Source organism: Protopterus annectens, chromosome 11.part0 (assembly GCF_019279795.1).
Source record: "Protopterus annectens isolate FY-2018-M chromosome 11.part0, PAN1.0, whole genome shotgun sequence".
In the NCBI taxonomy this organism is placed as follows: domain Eukaryota; kingdom Metazoa; phylum Chordata; order Ceratodontiformes; family Protopteridae; genus Protopterus; species Protopterus annectens.
This window is the reverse complement of record NC_056745.1, coordinates 1,342,385,232-1,342,402,023: the sequence shown is the minus strand read 5'-3', so window position 1 is coordinate 1,342,402,023 and position 16,792 is coordinate 1,342,385,232. Positions and strand designations below refer to the sequence as shown.

At 33.6% G+C, this 16,792-nt stretch overlaps 1 protein-coding gene across 1 annotated transcript in view; it reads left to right on the top strand.

The window, feature by feature from the left end:
• The first annotated feature begins 407 nt into the window (after positions 1 to 407).
• The window catches only part of LOC122815071 (vomeronasal type-2 receptor 26-like), a 114,460-nt gene continuing 98,075 nt past the window's right edge, over positions 408 to 16,792 (top strand). The window contains exon 1 of the mRNA XM_044087315.1: positions 408 to 503. Within this exon, the coding sequence (XP_043943250.1) occupies positions 408 to 503 (96 nt within the window). The remainder of the gene's footprint in view (positions 504 to 16,792) is intronic.

Sequence of the window (16,792 nt, the reverse complement as noted above, 5' to 3'; positions counted from 1 at the left end):
ACTTGACTGGTCTCAGTTACGTACTGATAAGCTTAGACTTTAGGGCAATGTAACCCTCTGGATAGTTGTTAATGCTAGCAAACTACAGCACCTGATAGAAAGATGTCATCGCTGTCAGGCAATTAAGTGCAGACGATTAAGGCTATGACCTGTTTTCCTGTAGCTCATGGTTTGGATCTCTCAGCCTCCATTTGCCTACTAATGTCATAATCAGACAGCTCTCTAGGGTAAATGGGAAAATGGGCTAGGCTTCCCAGTGGTCTTCTGAACAGCACACCTAGTAAACATCCATGAACCTATTAAGTGATGATGCTTGGAGCAGGATTTTGTACTAGGCAGAACACAGATGGTAAAATGCTGAAGTATGTATAATAATTATTAAATGATGAAGGACAGGAACAGCAAAGATGTGCATGTCTTCATGTGCTGTTGTTCATGTAGAAAGAGATTTCAGAGCTGGAAAGGCTCACCCAAATTCTACCACAGCTTGCTGTGAGGGAAAGGTTAGTTTGCTTTTTATTTCTTGTATTTTGTATAACTTTATTGTCTTTTTCTATTTTGTACACTGTGGTTTGTTTTCTTTACGCTGTGTTTTACTTGTATTCTGCTTTTAACTGCATATTAAAACTTGAAAAGAGGTCCCAGCTGTGTCTCTTGTGACAGAATTTTCTCCCACCCTTCCACACTGTTACTGCTGTGTTCTTAAACACGACTGTCTTTTTAGTTGCCTGCCCTTATGTTAATTTGACCAGATATCTTGTTCCCTCTCTTGTTTCACTGCTGGTGTGACTTAGCACAAGATAATCATTTTGTGAAATCACTCCCCTTCAACTATTTAAATGTATTGTCCATCCTACTCTGTTCCATAGTACAAGAAAATAAAGGTGCCCACCCCATACCTCTCAAATGTACAGATTTTCACAGAATGTTCAGATTTTTGTCTCATATTTTAGGTCTGTTTTTTAAAAAATATGGTTTTCTGGCAAATTAGTGGCAAATCATTAAATATTGAATTTGGAAAAAATGACAAAGATTTGAGTTTCAGACTTTAGACTTTATACCCTTCAGAAAATTCATGCTAATGCAAAACCTTTTATTCTATCAACTTTCTAAGTTTGTAAGAGCAATATTCACAGGTTCATAGGTTGGTACTAGGCTTTTGACCTTAGGGCCTATACACGCCTAGCCATAACAGTTCCCTAGCTATTTCTTCCCATGGTATTTACATCAGTGGACCCCTGTCTAGCAGGGTGACTGATGTGTTCCCAGGGGTGAATTTCCTATCTCCCATCCAATCATCAAGGTTCCTTTTGAAGAGGGCCAAGGAAGCACTCTGCTTGACATGTATGGGCAGTCTATTTCAGAGTCTGGGGAGTCCATGTGTCAGGAACCTATCCCTCCATCATGTTTTGTTCATTGTGATGACAAGGTTTAGATCCCTGGAGCATGTGGCTCTGAGGGATTGGGATTTCATTAAGTGTAGCATGTCCAACAGCTCTGGGTTTGACATGGCCTTGTATGTTAAGCAGAGATCGCCTCTGAGTAGACAATTTGTAACAGAGTATAGCTGGTGTTTTTTAGATGGTCAGCATAGCGCATCTGCTTTAGGCCTGTGATTCTTTTAGTGAGGTATTTCTGTGGCCTTTCCAGTTGTTGCAGATGTCTTGAGAGATACATACCAAATGGGGCATTGTATTTTATAATGGGTCTAATGAGGGATGAGTACAGTGGGACAATGACCTCCTTTTTTCTGGATGAAAAGCCCTTAGTGATGAGGTGTACCACATAGAAGGATTTCCTGACTATTGTGGCGATGTGGTTATCTAAGGTGAGACCACTGTCCACCTGTGTCCCTAAGTCTCTTATCACACTTTTGGTGTTTAGTGTACTGCCACCTATGTGGTAATTCATGGGTACATGTCTTTTCCCAAAGGGGATTTCTTGGCATTGATCTTAACCCCATGGCTCTGGCACCAAGCATCTGTTTCTGTAAGGCCCTTTTGTAGAATATCCACATCATTTGGGGATTCAATAATGGCTCCCAATTTGCAGTCATCTGTGAACTTTGCTAGGCAGAGTCCCTCAGTGTTGGCCTGTACTTCAAAGAAGTAGATGCCAAACAAGAGCAGTCCCAGGACTGAACCCTGAGGTACTCCACTTGTCACTTGCCTGGAGCTGGATTTGGATAAACTGAACTTAATAAGTTTGTCCCACTTTTATTTATGCCTTTGTCCAGATTTCTTTCTCTAAGAGGTTAAGAGGTATGGCCCATCCCCTTTCAATCTATCTTGCTCTTTTAAAAATAGTGCCTCTCCACTAAAACTTAGCTTTTTAGACAGCTAAAGCTTAAGTTACCCACTTTCATATCTAACTCCTTAGTGCACACTGCAGTGTTTAGGATAAACCTTTTTTTTCATCTTACCTTTAAGCATCTATTGCAAGACCACCAGTTATTGTAGAGCCCACATTCTGCCTCTCAGTAGTCATCTTGGGCTTAGTGCTTCTGGTTTCTCCTGGTGACAGAAGGAGTGCAGTTACATTATTTGCTGGAGACTGCTGATCACCAGAAAGCCTAATAACTGTTTTATATGTGACAGCTTGGAATCTGTGCTCATATTCTAATTCTGGTGAGAGTAGGAGCAGAGTGCATTTATTTCTTTTTTTTTTTAAAACAAGTTTATTGTTTTTAACATATAAAATTTATTTATTTATTTATTTTACATTTGTTGACCGGGAGAATCCGACTGGATATATGTCCATTTTCAGCGGAGGCCCAGGGAGAAAAGCTCCACTTTACAGTAAATTACATACAAGTTACATAGATACATATTAATACTTATTGTAGTAACAAACAAAGTTAGAGAAAAAGGGCATATCATATATGTAATTAAATAAAAAAATAAAGAAATGTATCTGCTGGATAGCATTCATAGACAAGACATCATTGTTAAACCAAATAGACACAAACAACAGCGTAAATTATACTTATTCTAGGTAGTCATCATTTAACAGGTGTAAGAAGAGTGTTAGGTAGAAAAAAGAAGAAAGAAGAAAGAGAAAAAAAAATCTTAAGGGGGTGAGAGAGAAGGTCACGGAGGGTACAAAAGAAGGAGATTGCTTGATAGAGGGGAAAAGAAGTAAGCTTTTAGGAAGAAGTTAATCTGGATATGAGCATTGGCAAAGCCAGGGAGACTGGAAATGGTGGGTTAGACTTTTTTTTAAGTGGGGTAGGGAGGTAATGGTGGTGATACTGGGATGGAGGGAGTTCCATATCTTACCAATGGCATTGTCAAATAGAGCATCGCCTCCAGAGTTACAGGATTTAACTGTTTGAATAAGTGTCCTGCACGAAGACCGAAGGCTATTTAGATTGATGTATGGTATGATTAAGTTCTCCAGTGCTGGAGACTTTTCGGGGTGTTTGAGTATTTTGAATGCCTCAATGAGTTGGTTCTGCTGGAGAAGGTTTGGGAGTTCTAACCAGCCGAGGTATTTTAGGTTAATACAATGATGGGTTCTGTATGGTTTACCAGTTGCAAATCTGGCTATATGATTGTAGGAGCAGGATAGTTTATTTAGGTCAGATTTATTAAGGTTGGTAAACATTGGGGAGGCGTATAGAAGGGTAGAGAGTAAATGCGAGCGGGCAATGGTTACTTTTGCAATTGGTGTTAGAAAGGATTTGATTCTATATAGTGACCCCAGTTTCTTGTTAACGGTCTTAATAGTTTGATTAATGTGGATGTCGAATTTGAGTTTGATAACAATTTTATACAAGCAATTAAAATAGAAATAGTTATAACATTCAATAAAATAACCAAAGTATTTACAAAGACATCCACTACAAATCAAATCAATTGATTAAACTATAATGTCATGCTATTGAAACTAAGATTTTTTTTAACAGGTTTTGTAAAGTATCCCATATAATATAATAAGATGTTTTTCTAGTAGTTCTTTTTTTTTTTTCAATAAATTTTTATTTATTTTATAAAACAGACATTTAGGAGTTTTGTACATGTAAGTAGAATTGAATAAGAATATTTCAACTCATAACTAAAAGACAATCATTCAGGAGAGTTTACATATAACAATAATAATAAAACATTACTAAATATATACACTATATACAAGTTAGGTATCCTGAACAGATAAAAAGAAAGGAAAAAAAGAAAAAAAAACACTGTAAGAAAAATACCATCATGAAACAATACTCAATGTGATGACATTAACTATTGATAATATTTAACACTTTTTCTAATACCAGATTCTTTAATGCCTTTTTATTTGGACTTCTAACTATGTTCCCTTGTGCATCAATATATGAATAAGCCATTTTTTGAAAGGTTACCCAATTTAGTTTGGTGCGATCAAGCCAATTTTGTGTAATGTAAAGTTTTAATAAAGAGCAAATAAAAATGATAACATGAGTGTCTAATTTTGGTAGATGGGTTAAAGGAATATGAAGAATAGCAAATTCCCAGGACAGCGTAGATTTATGGTATCCCATTCTTTGTAGTCTGACTTTCAGAGAAGTCCATAATCTATGAGAAAAATGACAATACCACAGAATATGAAGTATATCAGCTTGGGGATGATAGCAACAAGGGCATGATGAAGATTTGTTTGGATTGAATTTATTTAATTTATAAGGGGTATAATAGACATCATTATAAATCATTAATTGCGTATATAATAGTTTTTTAAAAGGGATAAATTCCTTTGTATGTCTGATAGCCAAAAGTTTTTGAGACTCAGAAATCTTATAATTATAATTCAGCCATGTATTAGATAAAAGATAGTTGTTTACTATCGTTAAGCTCTTTATCAACTTGTAGGAATTTGAGAGCATTTTATCTGATGAAGATATCATTTTGATAATTGTGTTGAGATTATTCATTTGAAGTTCTGTTGGGTCTATACATAAAAACTTACTTTTGATTATTTGTCTTAATTGACGAAGAACGGGTGAATAGTTCCAATTAACTTTCAATGACCCACACCAAACAGGTAAAGGAAGGTCAAGATGCTTCAAGATGTCTCCAATTTTTAGATTTTTTATAAGAGGATATTTTGTTAAATCAAAAGGTTTATTATCAATCATTATATTTGGGTTTAGATGAATTGGTTGTATATAATGAGAGATCTTATCTAAATTGCACATTTTTAGTAAAGATTGAAAGGCATTGATTTTTTGCTTAATAAAGATGGATACATTTTTGGTATAAATGTTGTCCAAAGAGATAAAGGGAAGAGCTTCTGGATTTATATTTTTAGAAATGATGTATTTATACCATAATTCCATCCATAAAGAGTGATTTATATGAGTAATATTTTTGAAATTAGATATGGTGAAGAGTTTGTTGGATGAAACTATCAGATAATAGAGATACAAGTTAGGAAGACCCAGACATCCTTTGTCCTTAGAAACTGATAGTCTGGAATATGAAATTCTGACAGATTTGGGGAACCATAAAAATTTAGCCAATGTCTTGTTTACATAGTCAAAGAAAGATTTCGGAATTATCTGATCGGATAAATTGATAAAGGAATTTAGGCAAAATATTCATTTTAATTATCGCAGCTTTTGATAAAAGCGAGAGATTCAGAAGCTGCCATCTGTTTATATCAGATAACATCAAATTCCAAATTTTATATATATTATTTTGAAAAGATGATTTATTATTGTGCTCTATGTTGATACCTAAGTATTTTATATTATAAGTAAACTGGAACTGATGGTCCGAAAACAGACATGTATTATGTACCAAATGATTTAAAGGAAATATATAAGTTTTGGAAGAGTTTAAAAGATAATTCGAAACTGAAGAGAAGTAATTAATAGAGTTAGTTATTTTTCTATAGTCAGAAATAGGAGTTTGAAAGTAAATTATTAGATCATCAGCAAAGGCTGAGAAATAAATTTTGGTATTAAGTATTCTAGGGACATTGTGAAAAGTATTTTGAATAATATATAACAATAAAGGTTCTAAATAAATATTAAAGAGAAAAGGAGATAGTGGACATCCCTGTCTTGTTCCTCTAGTGATCTTTATAGGAGATGAAAAATGACCATTAATGTAGAGTCTAGTATACATGTCTTTGTATAATATTTTAATGAAGTTTAAGAAGAATGAAGGAATATTAAAACAAGACATGGTCTGAAAAAGAAAATTCCAAGAGACTCTGTCAAAAGCATTTGATGCATCCATGATCAGTGCATATAATGGGTTTGCATCTTTTTTAATAAGGTGAATGATAGACTCTAAGGACAATGTGTTGTCCCAAGCATGTCTGCGAGACATGAAACCAGACTTGATCTTTAGAGATAATTGAGGGTAAATTTTTTTTCAATCTATTAGCTAAGATAGATGATAGAATCTTAATATCTATATTTATTAAAGAAATGGGTCTATAGTTAGCTGGATCAGATTTTTCTTTATTACTTTTCAAAATTAAGATAGTTTTAGAAGTATTCCAATGAATATCTGAGATGTCATTGAGTCTTATATAGTTATATACCTTGAAAAGAAAGGGAAGAATTACCATTTTGAAGGTTTTGAAAAATTCCGGAGTGAATCCATCCGGGCCAGGAGATTTAGCTGATTTAAGATTGTCAATTGAATCTGAGATTTCTTGTAAGGATATAGGTGCTGAAAGTAAGCTTTGTTGGGTATCATTTAGTTTAGGAAATTGCAGAGAATTTAGGAAGGTTTCTATATTGTTCTCATTACCAGCATTAGGAGAATTTGAATATAGATCAGTAAAAAGAATAGTAAAAAGTTAGATAATTTCTTCATCTGTGTTATATAATCTATTGTTATAAGACAAAGATGCTAATTTAGGTCTATTAACGTTAATTGTAATAATTCTAGCTAGTAGTTTAGAGGGAACCTGAGCCCATTCTGAGTATGAAGCCAGTAATTTTTGTTCAACTAAAGATAGATTATGTTGATGAAGTAAAATTAAATCTTTTTGATCTTCGAGAATTTGTTTTTCTATAGAATAATCATATTTTGTTCTAAGTTGTTTTTCCAGGGATAGAATTCTAGATTTTAAAAACTCCTCTTTCTTAGAGTAAAGTTTTTTAAAATAGGTCGCTTTACTGATAAATAAGCCTCTTAATCTCGCTTTACAAGCTGCCCATTGTATGTCATAGGGGATATCTGATGTTTCCAAATTGATCTCCATTTCATGTAAAATTTCAGAACATTGTTTACAAATTTCTTCATTTTGTAATAAATTGTTATTTAAAGACCATTTGTTCATATTGCATTTATTTTTAGTATTATTATTTATGTTTAGATTTAGCAAAATTCTTGAGTGATCAGAAAAGAATCTAGGTTCAATATTAAAATCTAAAATATATTTTGAGATAGAATCAGAAATTAGAAAAAAATCCAATCTGGACCATGAATGGTAACATTTAGAGTAGTATGTATAAATATCACTTCTATTTGGGAATTTAACAGTATGTATTGGGTCCATTAAACTATAGTCTTCCATCAAATCATTAAGAGCCATAGTTGATTGATAGTTGTTGGGGACAACAGAGCGAGAACGATCAATTTCTGGGTTTATTACTGCATTCCAATCCCCACCTATTATAATATAGTGGTCTTTATATGATGTGAGAATTTTATGAATCTTTAAAATAAACAAATGTTGTGAGTTACATGGGCCATATAAGTTTAAAACTAAAAGAGGTTTATCAAGACCCTGAATGGAAGTAGTAAATAAACACCATCTACCATCATTATCAAATTTCTCATCTATTATGTTCCCCAAAAATTTTTGCTTAATAATTATTGCTACTCCTCTGGAATTTGATGAATCCCCTGAAGCTACAATCTTCCTGATCCATTTTTTGTTACTCTCTTTATTCCAATCAAGACGAGGGATATGTGATTCCTGAATAAAACAAATATTGGCTTGTGACTTGAAAATCAAATGGAACAATAATGACTTTTTTGCTTTGTCTTGAATACCTCTAACGTTCCAGGAATCTAGTATTAAGTCAAATGGCATATTCTAATCTTCCCATTATTATTGATACTGCCCAGAAACCACAGATTAGAGTCCAAACCACAATTAAATCAGTACATTTGAAAAAGCTAAAAAAAACAGATTTTAAATGAACAGTATTTAAAAAAGACATCACATTAGTAAAAATCTCCTGTAAAAGAAAAATAATATCAAAAGTATTATGAGATTTATTCATAACCTTTATCCTAACCCTAGTGCCTACCCACCAAACACCTAATGATAAAGGAAGATGGAATGTAAATAAATTAAATGGTGAAATTTGAGATCGTAAAAGTATGAAATTTGTATAGAGAATACTCAATATTAACCTAACAAAAATTAAAATTAGTAATACATTACTAAACCTATTTACAATACAAACTAAATTCAAGATGTCCAACATATTCAATCCCTACTTAATATAATTAACTACAAGCTCCTATTTTTAGATAAAAACTATATAGTGATAAATGAATTTCCTCAAGTATTTAACATATCAGTATAATGAATATTTATGATAAGAATCAAACAAATTTAAAATAACATATGTTACTATTAAAAGACTAATATAATCACATTACTGTATATATTAATAAACTTATGAGAAAGTATCTGTAAATATATCATATATAAGCTGGTATCTTAATTATATATAAAAAGATAACTATAAATAGAGTAAAACAAAACAAGCTAACACAATTACCTATATTCATATAATTAACTGCAATGACTTTGTCAGTATTCATTTAGAGAATAGCTAATACAAGACATGTTTGAAATTAGAGTATATTCGTTTCAAATTACTTCTAATGTGGCAAGTATTTTCTCTATGAGACTTAGATTTTATGATTCAAACCCATATAAATAAAAATTAACTGCCAAGACTGTTGGTATTAGTAATATCTCTCAGTATTCTACTATATAATGCATGTACTTTGTCGCCATCTAGTGACAAAATATGGACACAAACAAAAACACTGAACAATACCTAGTCTCTTGAAAACTGTTGCAAATTTATATATTTTGAAAGATTTGTTTTAAAATATTAGTGACATTAAATCTACTTTATATAAGGTTAAACTGCCCTTTTTAAAATATAAGAAAGTAACATGGCAACAGAATATTAAATATTTCACACACGAAATATATTTCTTCTGTATAACCCTTGCCAAGCCAAAACAAAATAAGCAAGATCTAAGACATTCAATCAAGTCATTCATAACATGTATATTATAGCCAACAAGCTCAGATTCAAACCTATCTAAATTTCAACTGAGTGCAATAGTTTCTTAATCATAACTTAAATGCACATTCTCCCCACAATATATTTATTAAAATATATCAAACTACTAAACAAACAAGCAGGCAATGAAGTAAAAATGTATTATTTAATACTACTATAACTTTAAAATGCTTATGTTTGTTAATCCACTCTTGCGTGGCTGTAAACAATAGGACTAACCTGTCTTAATGGTTGAACATATGCCCGCATTTGACACTGAGTGCCTTTACTCAGATTGGTGAGTTAAAACGGAAAATGTGGATAAACATTATAAAGAAATGAAAATAACCTCCGCTGAAGTAAAAAATGCACATCGCATCTTTATAATACTTCTATCAGTGTTTAAATAGAAATAAAATACTTTTTCACCGCTTACTAGTCCTTTACAATACACACCACTACATATGTGGCGCTATCAGCTGTCCGCAGTGAATGATGACGTCACCCACATCTTCCGAGCTTTCCTAGAAGGTGCGTGCTGCAATACAGATGCATCTGATGCTTCAGGAGAAGATTTTCTCTTCAGGAGGTCTCGAGATGCGCAAAATTCTCCCTCCAACAACCGCACAACTGCAAGGGGAACTTTTTAACACAAACTAAAAAGAAACTGAATTTTCTTCGTGAATAATGAGAAAATAGCTATATGGCAGCTAAAAAAAAAAAAAAAACATGACCACATTTCACATGACTGCAAAACATATGCATCTAAGGTATATTAATCCTTGTTAATCACAAGTAAAAAAATATCTCCATTCCGTTTAACATATTTAGGGAAAAAGGAAAAATAAAGTTAGATAATAACAGACATATGTGTTCTAAAACATGAAATATGACTGTAATATATCACATTTAAAACTCATTCAGAGTAACATATTATGACACATTGTCTGGAAGCTTTTTAAATGTTTTAACAAAAATGTCTTTAGCCTCTTTTGGTTCAGAACACACAAATCTTTTTTCATTAACTATAAAAGACAAAGTATCTGGATAAGCCATACGAAATCTTATTCCTCTTTTTATCAAGTCAGCACAATAAGGTGCAAGTTTTTGTCTGTTTACTTTTATTTGAGAAGGAAGATCTTGGGAAAATGACAGTTTGTGAGATTTCCATATAAATTGTTTTTTACTTTTAGCTGTCTCCAGTATTTGGAAAGTGTCTTGAAAGTTTAGTAATTTAGTATAGATAATCCTTGGTGAAGAAGAATCTTGTCTGGAACGTAAAGCTCTATGTGCTCGCTCTACAATTATAGGCTTTGAGGATGTTTCACAGTTTAACAGTGCTTCAAAAATGTCTTTAGTCACAGATAATAAATTTTTATTGTCATAAGATTCTGGCAAGCCACGGATAATGATATTATTTCTTCTACTTCTGGCTTCCAAATCCAGCAGCTTAGTTTGTATATCAGAAATAATTTTATCTTTAGATTTAAGAACAGTTTCCAATGTATCAGTTTTTATCTCTAGAGCTGTATTTCTATTTTCTATCATATCCATTCTGTCATTTATTTGTTTTAAAGTTTTACTAAAATCTGCAAACTGTTCTGAAAAGTTTTGGATGGCACTTTGGATAGGCTTTAATGCTACTTTTAATTCCTCTAAGTGAAAGTTTGAGTCAATTAAGTCTTTATTACTTACTTTAGAAGTTTCAGTAGTTTGTTTGGATGTCCTTAATCTTTTTGAACTGGAGTCTTTTTCAGGAGAGAGCATTGAAGAAAATTTGGCCTTTGTAGGTTGAGTCTCCATGGAGTCAGATTTTGTAGCCATGACCAGGAATGAAGTGCACTTGACAGGATGTCAGGATCCAGGAATAGCCTGAAGCAGGAGGTGGCCCAGCAGATGTAATATCAGAGTTGTTCTGAGGTAAAATAAGTCCCAGGATAAGAAATTCCAAGCCAAAAATAATCCAAATACGTAGAAAAAGATTTAAAAAATGTTTTTTGAAAAAAAACTGAGGAAAAAGTTTGATATAAAGTTATAAAAATTACTAAAGGTTAATTAGCTGTGAGGAGCTCAGAGAGTAGGGACCAATCTAGTCAGCAGCCATCTTGGAATCGTTTTTCTAGTAGTTCTTGATTTTATTGTCATCAATTCCATATGACACACTTCAGTCATAACTTTTTTAAATTCATTAAATGAAGGAGGGGTATCTGAAATCCAATTTCTGGTTATTATTTTTCTAGCCACTGCTAGAATAGACCATAATAAGGGAAGTTTAACTTTTTTAACACTTTTAGGAACAGGTGTGTTAAATAATATAAGTGATTTAGAAACAATGAAATTATCTGTGAAAAGGGCCTGCAAAAAATCATTGATTAACTTCCAATATTCTTTCAATTTTATGCAGTCATAAAACATATGTGCCCAATCAGCATTTATTTCTACATTACATCTTTTACATAAGTTGTCTTTATTATTTATTTTATTCATCATTAAAGGTGTATAGAAGGATCTATGTAAAAATTTCCAAGTAAAAAGTCTCCAATTAATGGAAGAAGTAGTTTTATAAGCAGATTCTAATATATATTGTTTATCTTGTTGTTTTGGTGATTCACCATTAATGGAAATGAAATAATTCCAGTAAGTATCTGAACTGTAATGAGTTTCTTCTCTGATAATTTTATGTATGTATGAGAGCTTACCTTTATCAGAAACGCTATGTTGTAAATTTAATATCAAGTAATCAATCAGTATTGGAACAGATTCTTTAACTGTTAAAGACATTAAATCAATTTTATTAATAAGATGTTGTCTAAAAGTCTGAATTTCTAACCAACATGTTTCTCTCAAATCAAATTCTTGCTTTAAGAAGTCTAAATGTTTTACTTTATTATCAGACAGCAACTGATACCAATACTTTAGATCATTCTCTGTGACTAAAAGAGTTCTTTCAGAGGTGGTTGACAAAAGCATACCCTGTGTATACATTATAGGGAATAGAATAAAATTCCATTCCTTATACTTAGGATGCATGAATATAAAATTACGATAACTGATAATAATGTTTAATGGGTAACTAACTATATATTTTGGTGTAATGGATGAAGTACAAAATTCTTTTAGTAACCATAACATGGGGTTATTTACAATAATATTTTTATGTATTAAAGAGATTTTCATGAAGTGAATACTAATTAGTTTCCAGTAATCTTTCCATCTTGCAACATATGACTGATCTATTAATAAAGTAATAACTTCCTGAAAACACTAGAGGGGATAAATGTATCACCAAACACCATCATACTAGGTGACTTCAATTACCCTAATATAGACTGGGAACACTACTCAAGCCCGAACACCCTAGCCCAAAAGTTCCTGGAATTCATAAACTCAAATGCCATGGAACAACTAGTCACCATCCCCACAAGAGGAGAAAACATACTTGATCTCATCATCACGAACATGGGAGCACAATGTTCAACACCGGAAGTATACCCCTCACTGGTGAGATCAGATCACAAACTAATCTCACTGGAGGTCTTCATCCCACCCCCACCTGAAATAAAAAAGACCACAGTAAAGAACTTCTCAAAGCCGACTTCACACTTCTAAAGACTAGTGTGGTCTCCTTTAAGGCCCCGAGCCGCAGAAAACAGTACTCAAGCCGCTGAATCACTTACAAATGCCTTCTACCAGCACCTGCAGGACTGCATGGATAAGGCAATCCCAAGCAAAACAAAGACTCTTTGTACCAAAGGCAAGCGTCCAGTCTGGTGGACCCCAGCCATAAACAAACTCTACAACAAAAGGAGGAAGCTACTACAAGATAGAGCAAAATCCTTAAAAGGTAAGACACCCTTGATCATTATAAGTAACAACTAAGAGCTCTCATAAAATCATCCAAAGCAAATTTTGAGAGAAAAATAGCTAAAGACTCAAAAGACAATCATAAGGCCTTCTTTAGCTATGTTAGAAACCTGGGAGGAAACTCCCAGATATGCTCAGAACTAGTTCAAAATGATGCGAAGATTACTGATCCTACAGACATTGCCAACATACTGGCTGACAGGTTCAGTGCAAACTTCTCCCCCTCCCAAAAGGAGAGATATCTATACCAAGCGATTGCAGCCCCCAAACATCTCCAACGCCCAAGTGAGAACTGCTCTCTCCAAAGCAAAAACACAGCATCCATGGGACCTGATGGTGTCCCGGCTGTGTGCTCCACGAACTCAACGAGGAATTAAACCCACAGCTAGGACAGCTGTTTAATCATAGTCTTACCTCTGGATACGTACCCAGGAGTGGCGCACTGCAACTGTGGTCCCACTTCATAAAGGCGTGCCTCCACCGACCCTGAAATTACTGCCCATTAGCTTGACAAGCCTTATCTGCAAAGCCATGGAGAGGATCATAATGGACCTCATAAATAAAGACATAGGAATTTGCAGACTTTGGATCCATCCCAGTTTGGCTTTGTCAAAGGCAGATCATGCCTTCTAAACTTGGTTGACTTTTGAAACAGTCACCAAAGCCATTGATGAGGGAAAGGCAGTCCATACAGCCTACCTCGATCTGGAAGGCCTTCGATACAATACCCCACTCGGGTATCATTGAAAAACTCATCAGCTTAAATGTTAACCCATACATCACAAGATGGGTTGCAAACTGGCTGAGTGACAGAACCCACAGGGTCAGAGTTGCTGGCGCCATGTCAGACTCAAAGCCTGTCACAAGTGGTGTACCACAGGGCTCAGTCCTGGGCCCACTCTTGTTTAGCATCTACTTTTCCAAGTACAAGCAAACACAGGAGGGTTATGGCTGACAAAGTTTGCAGATGACTGCAAACTGGGTGCCATAGTAGAAAACACATCTGACACAGATATCCTTCAGAAGGGTCTCACAGAAACGGATAACTGGTGCCAGAGCCATGGCCTAAAGTTAAATGCCAAAAATGCATAGTCATACCCTTCGAAAAACAAGGTTACCCCCTAGCTACCAAATAGGTGGCAATCCACTGAGCACAGAAGAAGTTATCAGGGACCTGGGGACCCAGGTTGATAGTAGTCTGTCATTCGACACCCATGTAGCTAAAGTAGTTAGGAAGACCTTCTACATTGCCCACCTTATCATGAAGGGATTCTCATCTAGATCAAGGGAGGTCATAGTCTCCCTATACTCATCACTCATCAGACCAATGATTGAGTACAATGCCCCATTCGAATGTATCTGACCCGACACTTGCAGCAGCTGGAGAGGCCACAAAGTTCCTCACCAAAAGGATAAAGGGTCTCAAACATCTGTCCTATGCTGCCTGACTGAAAAACTCCAGCTCTATTCAGTCGCGGCTTGCTCAGAGGTGACCTTTGCCTAACATACAAGGCCATGTCAAACCCAGATTTGATGAATATGCTTCACCTCAAAAATCTAGATCTGTCAGAGTCACAAGGCGGGAGACTTAAACCTTGACACGGCTATTAATAGGACGTGCTGGAGGGATATATTCATCACCCAAAGACTCCCTATGCTGTGGAATAAAATCCCGGTATATGTGAGGCAGAGCACCTCGCTGGCCTTGTTCAAGATAAATCTTGACCAATGGATGGGAGATCGCAGATATACCCCAGGGATTACCTCAGTGTCACTGCTCAACAGAGGCACAGCAAAATAATGGGTATAGTTCCCCATACTAAAGGGGTGTAAGCAAAACTATGGGCTAGGCTTGTAAATGCCCTCGGGCAGATAGCCTAGTATGAACCTATGAACCTATGAACCTAAGTCTGGAAATGAAATGCCCCCTTGAGACCAGCTATTAGTATGTTTCTTTAATGCAATCCTAGGTCTATTAGGTGCCCATAAGAAATTTAACATTAATGAGTTCAATTTCTTAATAATTATTTTTGTAGGTGGGAGTATTATTGATTGTATTAAGTATAATATCTTAGGGAATACTATCATTTTAATAATTGTGTGTCTCTCTTCCATGGTAAAAAACATATTGTTCCAACTATTGAAAAGATTTTGTATATTAAGAAGACAGGTACTATAATTATTATGTATAATAGATTTGATATCTTTAGTTAATATTATACCTAAGTAAGTTATCTGACCTGAGTTGGGTATATATTTGTTAAAATCATTAATGAGGACATTATTTTGTGTGTATATTGGTAATATTTTAGTTTTTTCTTCATTGAATATTAAACCAGAGATATTTTTAAAATCCATCATTTTATCAAATAAGGACTGCATAGAAGAGTTAGATCCTGCTGATGTAATTAGAACATCGTCTGCAAAAAGTTGAATTTTAGATATTGTATTTTCATCTATATCAAATCCTTCTATATCAGTACTGTTTCTGATCAAATTAACCCAAGGCTCCATTATTAAAGTAAATAATAGTGGAGAGAGTGGACACCCTTGTTTTGTACCTTTTAAAATGGGTATTTTTGTGAGACATATGTTCCTATCTTAATGTAAGCCAATGCTCCTTTATATAGATGTTCAATTAGATTTACAAATGCATCTGAGAAGTTTGTGCACTTCAGTAAGATAAACAAGTAGTCCCAACTTACTGAATCAAATGCTGAACTTATATTGAGACTAATAAGTGTTAAATCTTTCTTTTTCCTATTTGCAAAATCAATTAACGTTAAAGTTCTCCTTATATTATCAAAAGTATTTCTATTTACAATAAAGCCTGTCTGGTCTATATCTATAATGCCTGGGATAATTGTCTTTAATCTATCAGCAAAAATACTCATAAACATTTTATAGTCAATATTAAGTAATGAAATAGGTCTATATGAAGTGCATCTGGTTGGGTCTTTATTGGGTTTTAAAATTGGTGAAATAAATGTGTATTGCCAAGATGGGGGAGTTGTTAACTCATTTTAGGCCAAAATAAAAACCTTATGTATTAATGAGTAAGTACTTTTGGGAAGAATTTTATAGATCTCTGGTATAATACCATCATTACCTGGTGCTTTGTTTGATTTAAGCTTGTTTATTTGTGTAATAACCTCTGTATATGAAATATTTTTATCCATTAGTTTAGTCTGTTGTTTATTAAGTTTTTTGTTCATGTTTGTAGTTATAAATTTCTTTATTTTATCTTTAGGCTCCATGTTAATGTTATTATGATTAATTATGTGAAAGTGATTTCTAAATTCATCTAATATTTCTGGTAAACTAGAAACAGTCTTCTTTTTCCTTGGAGAGAAAATTTCTTTGATATGATTTTGTTTATTCAACCTTTTTGTTTATTTTTAAGTCTATGTAAGTATTTGGGACTTATTGAGTAAGACAAAAACTTATATTTCTCTAATGTTATTTTAACGTTATGAGTTAAAATTTCTTTGTATTTCTCATTTAATTTATTTATTTCTTCAATTACTTTTTTCTCCATAATATTTTCTTTATTATTATGTTTGTAAGAGTCTAATTTGCTTTGAATATCTAGTAATTCCTTGTCCCAAGATTTCCTTTTATTATTATACTATCTGATACTTTGTCCATATAAATATGATTTTAAAGCATCCCAAACATAAA